The sequence below is a fragment of the Nycticebus coucang genome, chromosome 19 (genome assembly GCF_027406575.1).
Source record: "Nycticebus coucang isolate mNycCou1 chromosome 19, mNycCou1.pri, whole genome shotgun sequence".
Lineage (NCBI taxonomy): Eukaryota > Metazoa > Chordata > Mammalia > Primates > Lorisidae > Nycticebus > Nycticebus coucang.
The window spans coordinates 12,562,724-12,581,979 of NC_069798.1; the positions used below are offsets into that span (position 1 = coordinate 12,562,724).

Genomic DNA, 19,256 nt, shown 5'->3' on the forward strand with positions numbered 1-19,256 from the left:
AAATGTGAAGTGGCCACATGCTGTTGGAAAATGGCAGCAATAGACTTGTTCGCAGCAGGCTTGCCACTAACCAATGTGTAAAAACTGCAGAATCTGTGAAGCACAATAAAGCAATGCACAATAAAACAACATGTGCCTACACAGCTAGCTCATAGCTCAAGCCTTATTAAGAGTACAAAGGGATTTATATGGTGGCTCACCCATATAATTTCAGCACTTTGGGAGGCCAAGGCAAGAGATCACTTGAAGCCAGGAGTTCCAGGTTCCAGACCAGCCTGGGCAACGTAGCAAGATTCCATCCCTAAAAAAAAATTTGAGGCAGCACCTGTGGCTCAATGAGTAGGGCACCAGCCCCATATACCGAGGGTGGAGGGTTCAAACCCAGTCCCAGCCCAAACTGCAACAAAAAAATAGCCAGGCATTGTGGCAGGCGCCTGTACTCCCAGCTACTCGGGAGGCTGAGCCAAGAGAATCACCTAAGCCCAATAGCTGGAGGTTGCTGTGAGCTGTGATGCCGCAGCACTCTACCCAGGGTAACAAAGTAAGACTCTGTCTCTAAAAAAAAAAAAAAAATTCGCTGGGCATGGCCCAGCACCTGTAGCTCAGTGGTCAGGGTGCCAGCCACATACACCAAAGCAGGCGAGTTTGAACCCGGCCCGGGCCTGCTAAACAACAATGACAACTGCAACAACAACAACAAAAATAGGCTCAGCGCCCATAGCTCAGTGAGTAGGGCGCCAGCCACATACACTGAGTCTGGCGGGTTTGAGCCTCACCCAGGCCAGCTAAACAACAATAACAACTGCAACCAAAAATAGCCAGGCGTTGTGGCAGGCGCCTGTAGTCACAGCTACTTGGGTGGCTGAGGCAAGAGAATCACTTAAGCCCAAGAGTTCAGCACTCTACCAACAGTAGTGAGACTGTCTCAAAAAAAGAAAAAAAATAGCTGAGAGTTGCAGTAGGTGCCTATAGTCCTAGCTACGTGGGAGGCTGAGGCAAGAGAATCAGTTAAGCCCTAGAGTTTGAGGTTGCTGTGAGATATGATGCCACAGCACTCTACGGAGGGTGACATAATAAGACTGTATCAAAAAAAAAAAACTTGCTGGGCATGGTGGTGCATGCCTGTAGTCTCAGCTTCTCAGGAAGCTGAGATGAAAAGATTGCTTGAGCCCAGCAATTCAAGGTTCAAATCACAGTGAACTATGATCAGGCTACCATACTGTAGTCTGGGCAACAGAATGAGACTTTGCCTCCAAAAAATAAAAATAAAATAAAAGACTTTAAAACCAGTGAGACGAACCACAGTATAAAAAAAAAAAAAAGTGATCATTTTAACAAGTAGAAACAGAAAAAAACAAAAAGCACTTAGAAATTCAACAACCTAGGCGGCACCACTCAAAGGAATGGGGCGCCGGTCCCATGTGCTGGAGGTGGCAGATTCAAACCCAGCCCCGGCCAAAAACCACACACACACCAAAAAAAAAAAAAAAAAAAAAAAATCAACAACCTTTCATAATTTTAAGGCTTAGTGAACTAGGAAAAGATATCACATTAAAAAAACCTTATAAGTCGGGTGGCGCCTGTGGCTCAAGGAGTAGGGCGCCGGTCCCATATGCTGGAGGTGGCGGGTTCAAACCTAGCCCCGGCCAAAAACCAAAAAAAAAAAAAACCTTATAAGTCATTTGTTTATCAATTATACTTCAATAAAGCTTAAGAAAACTAGAAGTCATAAAAATTGGAAAGGGAGACAGTGGCTCACACCTGTAATCCTAATACCCAAAGACAGAGGCAGGAGGATCCCTTCAGCTCAGGAGTTCAAGACTGAGCAAGAGTAAGACTTCATCTCTACTAACAATAGTAAGATTAGCTGGGCATTGTGGCAGGCACCTGTAGTCTCAGCTACTTGGGAGCCTGAGGCAGGAGGATCACTTGAACCAAGGAGTCTGAGGTTGCTGTGAGCTAGGCTGACCCCATGGCACTCTAGCCTGGGGTGTCAGAGTGAGACTCTGTCTCAAAAATATAAATTGCAAAAGGAGAAGTAAAATTGTTATTTGCAGATAATATGCTTATGCACACAGAAAACCCACTGGAACCTACTGAAAAAAACTACTGCAACTAGTAAGTGAATTAATTTCAAAGTCACAAGATAAAAATAAAGTTAGAAAAAAATCAATAGTATTTTCACATTCTAGCCATAAATACTGGAAAAAAAAAATTTTTTTTTTTAATGCTTTCAAAAGCAAAGAAACTAAGTGCCAGGAATCTAACAAAAAATATATAAGACTCAATACTGAAAAACGGCGCCTGTGGTTCAAAGGGGTAGGGCACCAGCCCCATATGCCAGAGGTAGAGGGTTCAAACCCAGCCCCTGGCAAAAAAAATGCAAAAAAAAAAAAGAAAAGAAAGAAAGAAACAAAGTTAACTTGTCAATACTGAAAAACTACAATGCTGTTAAGAGAAAATAAAGAACTACATAAGGAAGTATACCATGTTCCAGGATTTTAGTGCTCAATATTGATAAGCTGCTCACTCTCCCAAATGATCTACAGATTCAATATAATCTCAAACAAAATCCACCAAGAGTCAATTTGTAGAAATTAACAGCCTATTCTAAGATTGTAAGCTAAAATATTCTGTAAGCAGAAGACAATGTTGGAGAATTTTTACTACCTTATTTCAAGACTTATTCTAAAGCTTTACTAATCAAGACCATGTGGCACTAGCATAACTTTAATCAATTAGATCACAGACCTACAACGGATTTTCAATAAAGACCCCACACAAGGCAATGAACAAAGAAAAGCATTTTCAGTCTTTTCTGCCGAGTACTGAACTGTGGTCTCTCCACCACTGTGCCATTTCCAGAAGGGACCAGGTTTCTCTGCCACAGCCTCTGTCACCCTGGACCTGCGAGCACTGGAAGATCCCATAGGAAGAACACCAGGACACCATGGAAGCTGGGAAATGGGACCCTTAACATTCAGGGATGTGGCCATAGAATTCTCTCTGGAGGAGTGGGTGTACATGGATCCTGCTCAACAGAATTTGTATAGGTATATGATGTTAGAGAACTATAGACATCTGGTCTCCCTGGGTCTTGCTGCCTCTAAGTCAGACATGATCTCCTGTTTGGGGCAAATGCAGGAGCCATGGAATGTGAAGAGGCACGAGACTGTAGTCAAACACCCAGTTTCCTGGTAATCTCAGCAGCTGCTTCCTCTCACTGAACCACTGCCTCCTTCAGGACATCCAGATTCTTTTGGGGATCTCTCCAGTCTCATACAACAGCCATTCCTCAACTTGTTCTCGAAGCTTCTCCCCAAATAGCCAGTGGGCACCTCAGAAAAGCAATCGATTTGTGAAGTAATACTACATTTTTTTGCCAGGTATTGGGAGACACAGCTTTTGTTCTTGGCAGCTGCTTGGCCAATGAAGGTGGAGTAGAAAATAAGTCCATATTTTGATGTGTTATCACTTGACTTCAGGGCTCTGGAAACTTTGTCCCTTTGCTGGGCCCTGGAAATCACGGTGACACCAGGACTGGCCATCATGTAATGCATTTTCTATGAAAATTTTACTACCATACAAAGCATGTCAATGATTCAAAATTCCTGCTCCCTGTGAGTGCACGGTCACAGTGGAACACTGTAGTTATCCAGAAAAAATATTTAATGGTATATCAGTGTTGCAAAAAGAGTTTTATGGGTAAATGTTTCTTTTATTCTTGTTTTGCAGTACTATATTACTGCGTTTCTTTTAGGAATTACATTTCCCGACATCAGTTTATTGAGTTTTTGGTTTTACCTATTTATTATAATTTTAAATAAGTATTTACAACTTTGTATATACACCTGAAAACAATGTAGCATTTAATTTAAACGTGGATCAGGCATAGGTCTACCACAAATTATATATATTTGTCTCTATAAATACTAAGCCAACTTTGTTCATGGTTTATCTTATATTTCTCCTATTGGCAAAATGCCAATAGTTTTACCCTGCATAGGTGAGTAATCATGGCAACAGTCTTAATTTCAACATGTGCTTATTGATGAACTTATATTTTCTTTAAAAACTTTGGATTTAAAGGTAATTTTGGAAAGCTTTTTATTTTATTTTATTTTTTTTTTTTTTGAGACAGAGCCTCAAGCTGTTGCCCTGGAAGAATGCTGTGGCATTATAGCTCACAGCAACCTCAAACTCCTGGGCTCAAGCAAGTCTCCTGTCTCCGCCTCCCAAGTAGCTGGGACTACAGGTGCCTGCCACAACGCCCGGCTATTTTTTGGTTGCAGCTGTTGTTGTTTGGCGGGCCCGGGCTAGATTTGAACCCGCCAGTTCAGGTGTATGTGGCTGGCGCCTTAGCCGCTTGAGCCACAGGCGCCAAGCCATTGGAAAGCTTTTTAAATCTATCTTTTAATTATCACTTTTTAAATTTTTAATTGTAATATAATATATAAATATAAAATTCACCACCTCTAAGAATGAAAAAACCACCAGCCTTTTTAATTGTAAATGTCAGTAGTGTTAGGTATAGCCATAATTTTATGCAAAGGACCTCTAGAACTTTTACATACTGCAGAACTAAAACTCAATACCCATTAAAAAGCTGCCTGTTTCACTCTTTCCAGACCTTGACAAAGACGTTTGTACTTTTCTGGTTTTTTGAGTTTGTCTCCTTAAAGTATCTCATATAAATGGACTTATAAATTCTCACTTTGTTACTAATTTCAGTTAACATAATTCTCAAAGTTTGTCTTTATCATTGCCTGTGACTATAGTTTCCTTTTTTTTAAGCAGAATAATAGTCTACTGTATGCACATACTATATTTTTGTTTCTTCTTTTAGCTCTTATGACTAATGCCACAATGAACAGGGGTATACAAATGTCAACTCCAGGGCCTATGCTGCATGTTTTGGATACATACTCAAAGTAGGATTGTTATATCTTATGATAATTTTGAGGAACCTCCATACTCTTTATCATCGGGGATACATCATTTTTCTCATCAAAGGTACCAATTTCTCCAAATCCTCAACACCTTTATTTTCTCTTTGTTTTATTGTGGTCATTTTCATAGGTGTGTATATCTTACTGTGATTTTTCTTTTCATTATTCTAAAGGTTAGTAATTTTAAGCATCCTTTCAAAGGCTTATTCCCCATTTATATACTTTTTTATTTTTTTGGATAAATGTCAGCTTAATCCTTACCAAAAAAAAAAAAAAGAAAAGAAAGAAAAAGCATTTTCAATAATGGTGCCAGAATTGAATACACATATGAGAAAACAATCCTTTGGAACTGATTTTAGTATCATAAGGTTACTCCATCATAATAAGTGTTTATAAATTAATACTTACATTTTTTATTTTAATGTTTCCCCAATCATCATCCTGTTTCAAAGACAAATAAAAAACATTTAACCATCTCTGCACAATTTGAATATAATCTAATAATCAACTAATTTTAAGCTACTTCAAAATAGGATAAAATTTATTCTATATGCAAATTTTATTTATAATTACCATCAAAAAAAATTTTAAACACATGCAGTCCTAAAACCACTATGTCTAATAATCACTTAAACTACATACAATAACACAATCTAAAAGATAGTAAACTTGCCAGCACCAAGTACTAAAAAGTGCTTACAGTACATAAAACACTTTTAGCAAGCACAAATAAACACCTGACTGATGACAAATGACAGATTCTTTCTGCATGTCTGTAACCAGCAAAGATAATTTATAACTAGCTCATATGACAAGAATAAACAGTAATTGATGAAATAAGGTCTACATCCAAACTAGGAGACTCTTGAGAATGCAAGTGCTATTAAAAATTATACCAGACCCTTGAGAACACAAATGCTATTAAATCATATCAGAAGAGTAGATCAGGCTTCCCAAAACAACTCTTAGTAATATTTGCACATCCAAAAATGCTTCCAGTTCTAAGTTTCACAACTATGAAGCAATTAACTAATTTCACAACTATGAAGCAAGTAACAAAATTCAAGATTTTTTTTTAAATGCCACGCTTGGTCCACAGATTTTTTTTTTTTTTTTGAGACAGAGTCCCACTTTATCGCCCTTGGTAGAGTGTCGTGTCACAGCTCACAGCAACCTCCAATGCTTGGGCTTAAGCGATTCTCTTGCCTCAGCTTCCCGAGTAGCTGGGACTACAGGCACCCACCACAACACCCAGCTATTTTTTTGTTGCTGTTTGGCTGGGGCTGGGTTCGAACCTGCCACCCTCAGTATATGGGGCTGGCACCCTACTCACTGAGCCACAGGTGCTACCTGGTCCACAGATATTTTAACTTACTGCAGCTAAGCCTTCACTTTCACAAGATAAAGTCAGTTCCATATTATTTTTTACAGAGGGTACCAAGTATTCAATATTCCTTCCCCTCCCCCCCATTGGTACCACTAATTCTGTCTTTGGACACTCTGCTTTAAGGTCAAACAGTAACTTCCTAACGGGCTATTAATGCTAATCATAAAGAATAATAACTATAAATGTGCCCTCAGATCACTTACCCAAGGTCACACAAAGCTGGAAACTGAACTCAGATATGCTTGACTTGTGAACTGCACACTCTTTTGGTGCCTCACTATTTTTACTTAAACCTCTCTAGTGTTCAGTTTCCTCATTTATAAAATATGAATAAAACATACATTAGCAGTTAGGATTTCATTTAATTACCATTTTTCTTTTTCTTTTTTTTTTTAGAGACAGAGTCTCACTTTGTCACCCTCAGTAGAGTGCCATAGCATCACAGCTCACAGCAACTTCCAGCTCTTGGGCTTAGGTGATTCTCTTGCCACAGCCTCCCAAGTAACTGGGACTACAGGTGCCCACCACAACGCCCGGCTATTTTTTTGCTGCAGTTTGGCCGTGGCTGGGTTTGAACCCACCACCCTCGGTAAATGGGGCCAGTGCCCTACTCACTGAGCCACGGGTGCCGCCCAATTACCATTTTTCTATAATTATCCATAGTATACTGGCACATAGTTCAGGACAAATCAAGTTATCAAGTTCACTAAAGGCCAAAGGCTCATACTACAACTTATGGGAATAAACAAGTTTTCTCACCAACATGTGTTTTACTGCCCAGCAGACAGAGGTAGCCACTCCATCTCTCTAAAACTAACTATAGCTCGTTAGTATTTCATATCTAACCACTAAAGAAAATACTTTTAAGGGCAGCACCTGTGGCTCAAAGGAGTAGGGCGCCAGCCCCATATGCCAGAGGTTGCGGGTTCAAACCCAGCCCCAGCCAAAAACTGCAAAAAAAAAAAAAAAAAGAAAATACTTTTAAATTATATTCATATATGCTGGGCACCCATAGCTCAGTGGTTAGGGCACCCGCCACATGCTCCAGGGCTAGTGAGTTCGAACCCAGCCCAGGCCTAGTAAAAAAAAAAAAACAAAAACATAGCCAGGCGTTGTAGCAGGCTCCTGTAGTCTCAGCTACTTGGGAGGCTGAGGCAAGAGAATCACTTGAACCCAAGAGTTTGAGGTTGCTATGAGCTGGGACGCCACAGCACTCTATGGAGGTGACAAAGTGAAACTCTGTCTCAATTTAAAAAAAAATTATGTTCATATAGTATTATAAACAATAAGGTAAATTAACTTCTCATCTTTCTGTGGCTCTTCATCAATGATGATAATAAGCATGGACTCAACTATAATCATCCCAAAGGAAGTGAAATTTAAAAAAAATTAGGATTCCTCTATTTTTAAAAGATTTTTGTCTCCCATCTCCAGGTAGGAGTTAAAATGTTAGATAATAATTATCTTAAGAGAAAGGGTATCTTCTTTCATGAGTAAAATGCAATAAAAGACAAAAGGAAAAAATTAACAGTTATTCAGTATTCTAGAACCGGAGCTTTGGTAAAGATGTTAAAGGGCTTTGAATTTTAACATTCAAATGTGTGTAAAAAATATATTCTGTACTAGTTCTAAAAAAAAATGCACCTGTCTTGCTCCATATTTTTAAAAAGAGATAAAATTTTCCCTCCCTTTAACAGAAGATCACCAAGGAAATACAAATAGATTTTATATTAGTCTTAAAAAATAAAATATTTTTCATACATCCTTATAGGAAAAAAAGTTCAAACAATACAGATAACTGTAAAATGTCCCATTTTCCTGACCCCCCCAGACACATCCACTGATACCACACATTTTAAAGGAAATTTTTAAATGATGCCTTTATAATATTCTATAGTATTATCAAATGACTATGTTCCTCCCTTCTGCTAATATGAAAAAGATAGTTTTAATCTCATAAATACTCTCACCATATGAACAATACCTCAAAATGCTACATAACACAAAACACATTATCTGATGTTAATTCACTAATAACATAACACTGTCAAATGAAAATATGGCTGTATTTTACCTTCAAAGTTCCTCCTTTCACCATAACTTTCTGTCTGGCCGGCTGGACTCCAGTTAGTGCAAAAAGCTGAGCCTTGAACACCATTGGAGGTTCATCAGTATTTAATTCTACACCTTCATATTTCTCCTTTCCCCATTTTACAGTAACTGCAACAAAAATCACAATTTACTGTCATTTATAACAAAACTTAAGATTCAGAAGACCCTTAGAGGATCAGCTATTAGACTAGTTCTCGAGAGTCCAAGTGTGTCATTCATTTTTCCATGCCCATAATACCTAATCAATGATGACATACATGTAGTAGGTCTGGAATAAAATTTTAATGAATCTAATCTAACTGGCGGCACCTGTGGCTCAGTGGGTAGGGCACGGGCCCCATATACTGAGGGTGGCGGGTTCAAACCCGGCCCGGGCCAAATTGCAACAAAAACATAGCCAGGTGTTGTGGCGGACACCTGTAGTCCCAGCTACTCCAGAGACTGAGACAAGAGAATCGCCTAAGCCCAAGAATTAGAGATTGCTATGAGCTGTGTGACACCACGGCACTCTACCGAGAGCAATAAAGTGAGACTCTGTCTCTACAAAAAAAAAAAGTTGATCCGGGCCAGGCACAGAGGCTCACACCCATAACCCTAGTACTCTGAGAGACTGAGGCAGGTGGACTGCTTGAGCTCACAAGTTCGAGACCACACTGAGCAAAAAAGCAAGACCCTGTCTCTACTAAAAGTAAAAAAAACTGAAGCAAGAGATCACTTGAGCCAAGTTGGAAGTTGCTGTGAGCTATGACATCACAACACTCCACCCTCAGCAACAGCTTGAGACTGTCTCAAATTTAAAAAATGTTGATCTGTTAATGTCACAAAACTGGTTCGTAAATATCCACGTCTTCTGCATCTCACTCCAACAATCTCTGTAAAATGATGATCACGCCATTATGCCAAACTATTTCCCAGAATGTGGTTCACAGCCTTCACAACGTGTTTAATTATTTTATTCATTTACAGAGTCTCACTCTGTCACCCTGGCTAGAGTGTCAGTGTGTCATCATAGCTCACAGCAACCTCAAACTCTTGGGCTCCAAATATTCTCTTGTCCGGGTCTCCCGAGTAGCTGGGACTACAGGCGCCTGCCATTGACGCCCAGCTAGTTGAGAGGTCTTGCACTTGCTTTTAAAGCAATCCTCTCCTCAGCCTCCCAAAGGGCTTGTATTACAGGCATAAGCACAGGCGTGAGCCACCAAGAGCAGCCCACAATGAGTTTAATTAAAGAATCTTTCAAATCAGTACAAGCTACTAGAAGAAGAGAAAGGGAGAAAAGTAAGAAACATAGCTTAAGAGAAGAAAAAAAATTTCTTGGAAGGCCCAGGAGCACTGGCTCATACCCAGAATCCAAACACTTTGGAAGGCTGAAACAGGAGAGTGAGGGCAAGAGTTTGAGACCAGCCTAAACAACATGGTCTCTATAAAAAGAGAAATAAAATATTAAAATTCTTGAAAAATAAACAGGTTAAGGAATATAGATTCTGAATCATAAGAAAAGTATGGGAGAATTGTAAAGAGTTGCTCAAACATTAAGAAGAATCCAAAAGTATAGCTAAATCATGGAAAAAACACAGAAATCAGCTCGGTGCCTGTGAGTCAAGCAGCTAAGGCGCTAGCCACATACACCTGAGCTGGCAGGTTGGCATCCAGGCTAGGTCGCCAAACAACATTGACGGCTGCAACCAAAAAATAGCCAGGCGTTGTGACAGGCGCCTGTAGTCCCAGCTACTTGGGAGGTGGAGGCAGGAGAATCACTTGAGCCTAGGAGTTGGAGGTTGCTGTGAGCTGTGATGCCACAGCACTCTACCCAGGGTGACAGCTTGAAGCTCTGTCTCAAAAAAAAAAAAAAAGAAAAAGAAAAGAAAAAACATAGAAATCTACCCTTTCCTCAGACACCATTAAAGCACTCATTCCTTCCAAGGATGCGAGAACCCACATGAGGCTCTCACTTTATCAGGCAACTAGTACCGCACCCACCAGTGCCAGCAATGTACTTGCCTGCACCATGACCTCTGTCTCTGAGTTTGGCTCCATCCGCTTGGCCCTCATTCTGCAAGAGGGTGAGGTGACCATCAGAGAAGAGAAGATCAATGCTCTCATTAAAGCAGCTGTTAAACATTGAACCCTTTTGGCCTGGCTTGTTCACAAAGGCCCTGGCCAATGTCAACATCAGGAACCTCACCTGCAACGTTGAGGCTGATGGACCTACTCCAGCAGCTGGTGCTGCCCCAGCAGGACATCCTGCCCCTCCACTGCTGCTGCAAAGGATCTGGGGAGTCTGATGGGAACATGGACTTTGGTCTTTTGACTAAATCTCTTTTATAACACGGTCAATAAAAAGTTGAACTCTTAAAATACATGAATAGAATTTCTTTTTTTTTTTCTTTTTTTTTGTAGAGACAGAGTCTCAGTTTATGGCCCTCAGTAGAGTGCCATGGCATCACACAGCTCACAGCAACCTCCAACTCCTGGGCCTAAGTGATTCTCTTGTCTCAGCCTCCCGAGTAGCTGGGACTACAGGCGCCCGCCACAACGCCCAGCTATTTTTTTTTTGGTTTCAGCCGGGGCCAGGCTTGAACCCGCCACCCTCTGGATATGGGGCCGGCGCCTTACGGACTGAACCACAGGCGCCGCCCATGAATAGAATTTCTACTTCACAGTCATTAGCATAGCTACTGTAAAAAAAAAAAAATTAACAGAAAATGATGAGTATTGGTGAGGATGTAGAGAAACTGGAACATTTTGTATACTGCTGGTGGGTATGTAAAATGTTACAGCCAGTGTGGAAAACAATAGGGTATTTCCTCAAAAAAACGAAAAATAAAATTATCATATAATCCAGCAAATCCATTTCTGAGTATATACCCTGAAGAACTGAAAGCTCTACTCAGCTCAGCACCCATGTGGTGGCTCACACCTGTAATCCTAGCACTCTGGGAACCTGAGGCAGGTGAATGGCCTGAGCTCAGGAGTTCAAGACCAGCCTAAGCAAGAGTGAGACCTCCATCTCTAAAAATAGCCAGGCATCATGGTGAGCACCTATAGTCCCAGCTACTCTGGAGGCTGAGGCAGGCAAGAGAATCACTTGAGCCCAGGAGTTTGAGGTTGTTGTGAGCCATGACACTGGCATGTCACTCTACCAAGGGTAACTATCTCAAAAAAAAAAAAAAAAAAAAAAAAAAACAAGAAGCAGAGACTCAAACAGATATCCATACACCCACATTCATAGCAGCATTATTCACAATAGCCAAACATTCACCACATAGTGAAGGATAAACAAAATGGGGTACCTATACATAATGGAAGATCATTCAGCCTGCCTTAGAAAGGAAAAAAATTCTCACACATACTACAACATATATGAGTGAAAAATAAACCAGTCTCAAGAGGACAAATACTATATGATTCCAGATATGAGGTACCTAGAGGTACCTAGAGGTACCATCAAACTTAAGACACAAAAGGAGAACAGCAGTTGCTAGTGTCCAGAAAGACAGACACCAAGAGATTCTGTTTAATGGGGTATAGAATATCAGTTTGGGAACATGAAAAAATTCTGGAGGTAGGCTTGGTGCCTGTAGCTTAGTGAGTAGGGTGCTGCCACAGACTGAGGCTGGCGGGTTCGAATCTGGCCTGGGCCTGCCAAACAACAATGACAACTGCAACCAAAAAATAGCCAGGCGTCATGGCGGGCACCTGTAGTCCCAGCTACTTGGGAGGCTGAGTCAAGAGAATCACTTAAACCCAAGAGTTTGAGGTTGCTGTGAGCTGTGATGGCACAGAACTCTACCAAGGGTGACATAGTGAGACTCTGTCTAAAAAAATAAAAAAATTCTGGAGGTAGATGGTAGTAATAGTTGCACAGTGTGAATGTACTTAATGCTACAGAACTGTACATTTCAAAATGGTTAATTTTGTTGCATATATTTTACCACAATAAAAAAATTTCAACCCACCTTATAAAATAGCTAATTTTTAGAACAAGTAAAAGAAAAATAAACTCAAGGATATATGGTGTTCCTACTGAAAACTTTTATCTTCTAAAGAATGAGAATCTGACCCAGTGTGGTGGCTCATGCCTACAATCCTAGCACTGTCGGAGGCCAAGACAGGTGGATTGCTTGAGCTCATGAGTTTGAAACCAGCCTGAGCAAAAGCAAGACCCCCGTCTCTACTAAAAATAGAAAAACTGAGGCAAGAGGATTGCTTGAGCCTGAGTTGGAGGTTACTGTGAGCAATGACGCCACAGCACTGTACCCTGGGTGACACCTTGAGACTCTTGTTTCAAAAATAAATATATAAATAAACAGAATCTCATAACTAATAGTTTTTTTTTTTGTAGAGACAGAGTCTCACTTTATGGCCCTCGGTAGAGTGCCATGGCCTCACACAGCTCACAGCAACCTTCAACTCCTGGGCTTAAGTGATTCTCTTGCCTCAGCCTCCTGAGTAGCTGGGACTACAGGTGCCCGCCACAACACCCAGCTATTTTTTTGGTTGCAGTTTGGCCGGGGCCGGGTTTGAACCCGCCACCCTCGGTATATGGGGCCGGCGCCTTACTGACTGAGCCACAGGCACCGCCCAACTAATAGTTTTTTTGGGGGAGCGGGGGGGGGGGAAGTTGAGACAGAGTCTATGTCACCCTCGCTAGAATGCCGTGGCCTCATAGCTCACAGCAACCTCAAACTCTTGGGCTTAAGCGATTCTCTTGCCTCAGCCTTCCAAGTAGCTGGGACTACAGGCACCTGCCACAACGCCCGGCTATTTTTTGGTTGTAGTTGTCTCTGTTGTTTGGCAGGACCGGGCTGGGCTTGAACTCGCCAGCTCTGGTGTATGTGGCTGGTGCCCTAGCTGCTGAGCTATAGGTGCCGAGCCACTAATAGTTTTCTTATTTCAGCTTCTGAAGTCAAAACTTGAAAACCTGACCCTGACTCCAAATCCCAATTCTTTGACCAGTTCGGTGAATGTGTTGAGCACTCATTTAATGACAAACACAGTACCAAGTATTAGGAAGACTCTTCATAAACTTATTATCTAATAATGAAGAGAAGAGAGAAAAAGATTACAATAATTAACAATATGGGCATTGTTGGGGCGGCTCCTGTGGCTCAAAGGAGTAGGGCGCTGGCCCCATATGCCAGAGGTGACAGGTTCAAACCCAGCCCTGGCCAAAAACTGCAAAAAAAAAAAAACAATATGGGTATTGTAAAGGCTACAGGAACACAGTGGAATGCATCATGAGTGAGGAACGATTTCCTAGAGGACGTGTTAACGTTTGAGTTATCACTATCAACTTTGAGTCTCAAAGATGTTAGCCAGAAACTAGGTTGAAAAAAACTATTCCTAGAAAAGAAAAATGTTCAACAGCATAAAGCAGCATGGACTATTTTGAGACACAAGTAATTCCCAGAGTGAATGGAAGTAGCAATAGATAAAACTAATGCTGGCTAATGATCAAGACAAGTCATGCTAAAACATACATATGGGCCTTATGTTATAGACAATGTGTAAACTCTGATAAATTTTCATAAGAACCACTTTGATCTGGTTTGAGTATTATTAGATTAATAATTTCCCAGTCAGTAGGGAAACTGAACTTGAAGTAGATACAACTGTTATCTATGAGATAAGCTAGACACATTAAAATAGCACAAGCTAAAGATGATACAGAACTAAACCAAAATAGTACTAGAAATAAAGGATGAGACTAAGCCAGACATGGGCCCATGCCTGAAATCCAAGGAACAGGGAAAGCTGAGGTGGGAAGATCGCTGGAGCCCAAGAGTTAGAGGATGTAGTAAGCTACAATCACGTCGCTGGACTAGCCCGGGCAACAAAGCAACACTATGTCTCTTTTAAAAAGAAAAAAAGAAGATATAAAGGAGAGAAAACCTATCTGAAATTTATTTACCTGTGTCACCTTGAGCAAGTTATTTAAAATTTTTTGCTTATCCATAAAACAGGAACTACACCAGTATCACAGGATTATGTTGAAGATTAAAACAAAGCAACATCTACATTAATAAAACCGTAGCATTGCTCTGTACCAGGCACACGGTAGGTGTTCAATAACTTTTTTTTTTGGAGACAGAGTCTTACTTTGTCTCCCTCGGTAGAGTGCCGTGACATCACAGCTCACAGCAACCTCAAACTCTTGGGCTCAAGCGATTCTCTTGCCTCAGCCTCCCAAGTAGCAGGGACTACAGGCACCCACCACAACACTCGGCTATTTTTTTTTTTTTAAGAGACAGGGTCTCACTCTTGCTCAGGCTGGTCTTGAACTTGTCAGCTCCAGCAATACACCCACCTCGGATTCCCAGAGTGCTGGGATTACAGACATGAGCCACTGCACCTGGCTGTTCAATAACTTTTTATGGCCTGTAATCTCAACACTTTGAGAGGCTGAAGAAGGAACAATTCCTAAGGGGAGGAGTTTGAAATCAAAACCTGGGCAACATAGAGAGAGCCTGTCTCCACAAAAATATGTAAAAAGTAGCTGGCTGAGTGGCACACACCTAAGTTCCAACTACTCAGAAGGCTAAAGCAGGAGCACTTGAGGCCAGGAGTTCAAGGCTACAGTGAGCTATGATCATGGCACTGGACTCCAGTCTGAGCCACAGAGAAAGACATAGTCTCGAATTTTTTTATTTTTTATTTTTTTTTAGAGACAGTCTCACTTTGTCACCCTCGGTAGAATGCTATGGCATCACATCTCACAGCAACCTCCAGCTCTTGAGCTTAGGCAATTCTGTTGCCTCAGCCTCCCAAGTAGCTGGGACTACAGGCGCCCAACACAATGCCCAGCTATTTTTTTTTGCAGTTTGGCCGGGGCCAGGTTTGAACCTGCCACCCTTGGTGTATGGGGCCAGCGCCCTACTCACTGAGCCACAGGCGCCGCCCAGTCTCAAATTTTTTAAAAAAGTGTAAAGTTATTACTTTTTCTTTATTTATTTTTGTATTTATTTTTAGAGACAGGGTCTTGCTCTTGGCGCAGGCTAGCCTCAAACGCCTGGGCTCAAGTGACCTTACCACCTCTGCTCCTTAGGTAGCTGAGACTACAGGCATCCACCACTGCATCTGGGTTCAGTAATTTTTAATTGCACTTATCCTTAACCATTTAAGAATCTGGATAATGCTGGGTATGGTGGCTCATGCCTATAATCCTACCACTCTGGGAGTCCGAGGCAGGTGGATTGCCTGAGCTCACAGGTTCAAGACCATCCTGAGCCAGAGTGAGAACCATCTCTAAAAATAGCTGGGTACTGTGGCAGGCACCTGTAGTACCAGCAACTCAGGAGGCTGAGACAAAGAGAATCTTTAAGCCCAAGAGTTTGAGGTTGCTGTGAGCTATGACTCCACCGCATTCTACCCTATTCTCAGGGTGACAAACTGAGACCCTGTCTCCAAAAACAAAAAAACAAAAAGAAAGAATCTGGATATTTAGCAGGGCTAAGTGGCTCACGACTATAATCCTAGCACTTTGGGAGGAAGATTGCTTGAGCTCAGGAGTTCAAGACCAGCCTGAGCAACAGGGAGACTCCATCTCTACTAAAAAATAAATAAATAAATAAAATAAAATAAAGGGAAAACTAGCTAGATATGGTGGGTACTTGTAATCGCAGTTACTCAAGAGCCTGAGGCAAGTGGATCTCTTGAGCCTAGGAGCCTCGTAGGTGCTGTGAGCTATGATGTCAAGGCACTCTTCCCAGGGAAAAAGGGTGAGACTCTGTCTCAGGAAAAAAATAATAAGGATGCCGCCTGTGGCTCAGTGGGTAAGGCACCGGCCCCATATACCGAGAGTGGCAAGTTCAAACCCAGCCCCAACCAAACTGCAACAAAAAAATAGTCAGGCGTTGTGGCGGATGCCTGTAGTCCCAGCTACTCAGGAGGCTAAGGCAAGAGAATCACCTAAGCCCAAGAGTTGAAGGTTGCTGTGAGCTGTGACGCAAGGCACTCTACTGAGAGCGATAAAGTAAGACTCTGTCTCTAAAAAAATAATAATAAAAGAAGACGACTCTGGATATTTAATTTTCTACTGAAACTTAAGAAATAGTACCTAAAATGTTCTCTGCATTTTAATATAAAGCTTTTGCTAAGCCTGAAAATAAAGATTCTCAATATGGGAATGTCAAGGAAAGAGAAACCTCAAAAATCCATTTCAATTCTCATTTTGGGAAGGAAGAACAAATCTAATTAAATATTTAAGATAAAATTCAATTTTGAGGCTCAGTATGATAGATCACCCCTATAATCCCAGCACTCTGGGAGGCAGAGGTGGGTGGATTGTCCGAGCTCAGGTGTTTGAGACCACCCTAAGCCAGAGCAAGATTCCATCTCTAAAAATAGCCTGGTGTTGTGGCAGGTGCCTATAGTCCCAGCTACTTGGGAGGCTGAGACAAGAGAATAGCTTAAACCCAAGAGTTTGAGGTTGTCACGGCACTCTATTGAGAGCAACAAAGTGAAACTCTCATCTCAAAAAAATAAAATAAAATAAAATAAATGGGCTCAGCACATGTAGCTCAGCAGCTAGGGCACCAGCCACATACACCAGAGCTGGTGGGTTCAAACCCAGCCACAGCCTGCCAAACAATAATGAGAATTACCACCAAAAAACAGCTGGCGGGCACCTGTAGTCCCAGCTACTTGGGAGGCAGAGACAAGAGAATTGCTTAAGCCCAAGAGTCTGAGATTGCTGTGAGCCGTGACACCATGGCACTCTACCAAGGGTGACATAATGAGACTCTGTCTCAAAAGAAAAAAAAATTCAATTTTGTAAAATGAAACTTTTGTGAGTACTGGCATTTTTTGAGAGAATAAAAGGATTGGTTTTGTTGTATGTCTGTGAACCCACTAGTGTAGTTAAGCATTAGCATACAGCATTTATCTCCTTTATTTAATACTTTAAATTCTATACTGTACAAATGGAATATGTCAAGAACCATTCCACTGTTAATTGCTACAGTTTAAGCAAGTAGGGCAATTATTTAAAAATTCAATTTAACATTCTAGACGATCAAGAACCCACTTTAAGATTAAACATTATTCTTGATTCACATTATTCACTGAAAATGCTGAATCTTCCATAAAGAAATTGTGACAAAGAGTCATGAATAGTTAATGAATTTCACCCACAACCACAGCCAGAGGAAGCCACCACACACATTTTGGGTGCCATTTTGAATAAGACTAGGAAATAGCAAGGTCCATTAAGACAAGATGTGATCCCTGGCCAATACCCTGAACCGCCATCAAGCAAACCACCCTTGTCAAACGCCAATCAAGAAGTGACACCCGTGGATATTTGCATTTATCCACCTCTCAAAGCTAGGATACAGAAATCCAATTTGATGTCTGATGAAACGAAAATGAAGCAAAAAAATAAAAAGAGACAAAAGGTTCGCAATCTGCCTCGGAACAGAACAGAACGTGGAACAAAAGGGGAGCGGATCAAGCTAAAGGCAGCAGGGGTAAGCGAAGGGCAGCGGCCGAGGGCAACCTCAAGAAGCCTGAAGGCTGACCTAATACCTCGGGGCCCTCCCTTCCACAGCCACCACTGAGAAGCCCAAAGGACCAGTGCTCGCTGCACCTCCAGCCTGGTCCCGGCGTCCTGGACACACCCTCGCTTCTCGCGGCACACTAGGATAGCGACAGAAACTATTCTGCAGAGTCACGACTTCCAGATGCTCCCCACCTCCATCCCCCTCCCACACCACCTCACACGCCGGCGACCTAGGGGGACAGCGCTCCCATGCCGCGTCGCAGGCTCCGACCCAGCAAAGAGAGGAAGGTGGTGGGGTTGTCTGCACGCCGCGGCCACCCTGCACCGTACCCGCTGCCGCCTCTGCGGGCCAGGCCTACGCGCAGGCCTAGCGTCGGCCCAGAGGCGCGCGAGGGGCGAGGAGGGCACTCACCAGAGTAGAGCGGCATGGCGGGGCGCGGGCGGCGGCGGGGGCGCGGGAGGCTGGGCCCGGAGAGGGCGGTGACGGGCAGGGTACCAGAAGAAGGTGTAGCGGCGGCCGAGGCACAGGCACGGAGCTGGCTGCTGCTTCAGTGCGACGAGTCTCATTCAAACCGGCCACTGCCGATGACGCAGCAACACGCAGTTCGTCCGCCGAGCTGCTGGGCTAACAGAGGGAGGAGGCGCAGAGTCGAGGGCCCCAGCAGGGCAAGGAAAGCGAAGAGACGGAGGGGAGGGGAAGGAGGCGGTGCCAGGCGAGCAGAGACGCGGCGGCCGCCTCTGCGGGTGCGCGCGTGCGCGCTGGTCGCCTGCTGCCCTGTGCCGACTGGTCGGGCGGTTCTGGAGCGCCCCCGTAAGGCGACGAGTGAGAGGGCCTGGAATCCTGCCTGCTGTCTTTTTAAAAATGTGATGTCCTCCCTTTATCAAAACGATGGATTAGTACTGCTAAATGTTCTTTTCTTGTTAATATACCCAGTAGCAGAGTTGAGGCCTTACTATTTCAAATTTACTGAGATTAAAAATTATTGAACACAGACTTTACGTGCATAAATTAGTGGTCAGAGTTAGACCTGGTTAGAATTCTGTTACTACCCTGTTTCCCCGAAAATAAGACACCCTCCGAAAATAAGACCTACTTACAGGAAAGGTACATCCCCTGAAAATAAGACCTAGCGCATCTTTGGGAGCACACCTTAAAATAAGACACTATTTTTGGGGAAACAGGGTAGTTGACCGACTTGCAAGCATCAGTTGCCTTAACTATACCTGCACGCCTGGTTTTATTGCATGTCACAGGTATTTTTTTTTTTTTAAACAAATTGTAGGTCTGTGCTAACTCTGTACAGAA

The 19,256-nt window shown here is 42.4% G+C and overlaps 1 protein-coding gene across 5 annotated transcripts in view; it reads right to left on the reverse strand.

Moving 5' to 3' along the window:
* USP14 (ubiquitin specific peptidase 14) overlaps window positions 1-18,649 on the reverse strand; it is a 65,057-nt gene extending 46,408 nt beyond the window's left edge. For 2 of the 5 annotated variants that reach the window (XM_053571392.1, XM_053571395.1), the window contains exons 1-3: window positions 10,450-10,636; window positions 8,411-8,556; window positions 5,358-5,390 (exon numbers count right to left, since the gene is read on the reverse strand). In XM_053571392.1, coding sequence (XP_053427367.1) covers window positions 5,358-5,390; window positions 8,411-8,556; window positions 10,450-10,621 — 351 coding nt within the window. In that variant the 5' untranslated portion in view covers window positions 10,622-10,636. Of the gene's footprint in view, window positions 1-200; window positions 290-5,357; window positions 5,391-8,410; window positions 8,557-10,449; window positions 10,637-18,362 lie in introns of those variants that run through there. The other 3 variants (XM_053571394.1, XM_053571393.1, XM_053571397.1) reach the window with 3 other exon arrangements.
* Window positions 18,650-19,256: the final 607 nt, after the last annotated feature.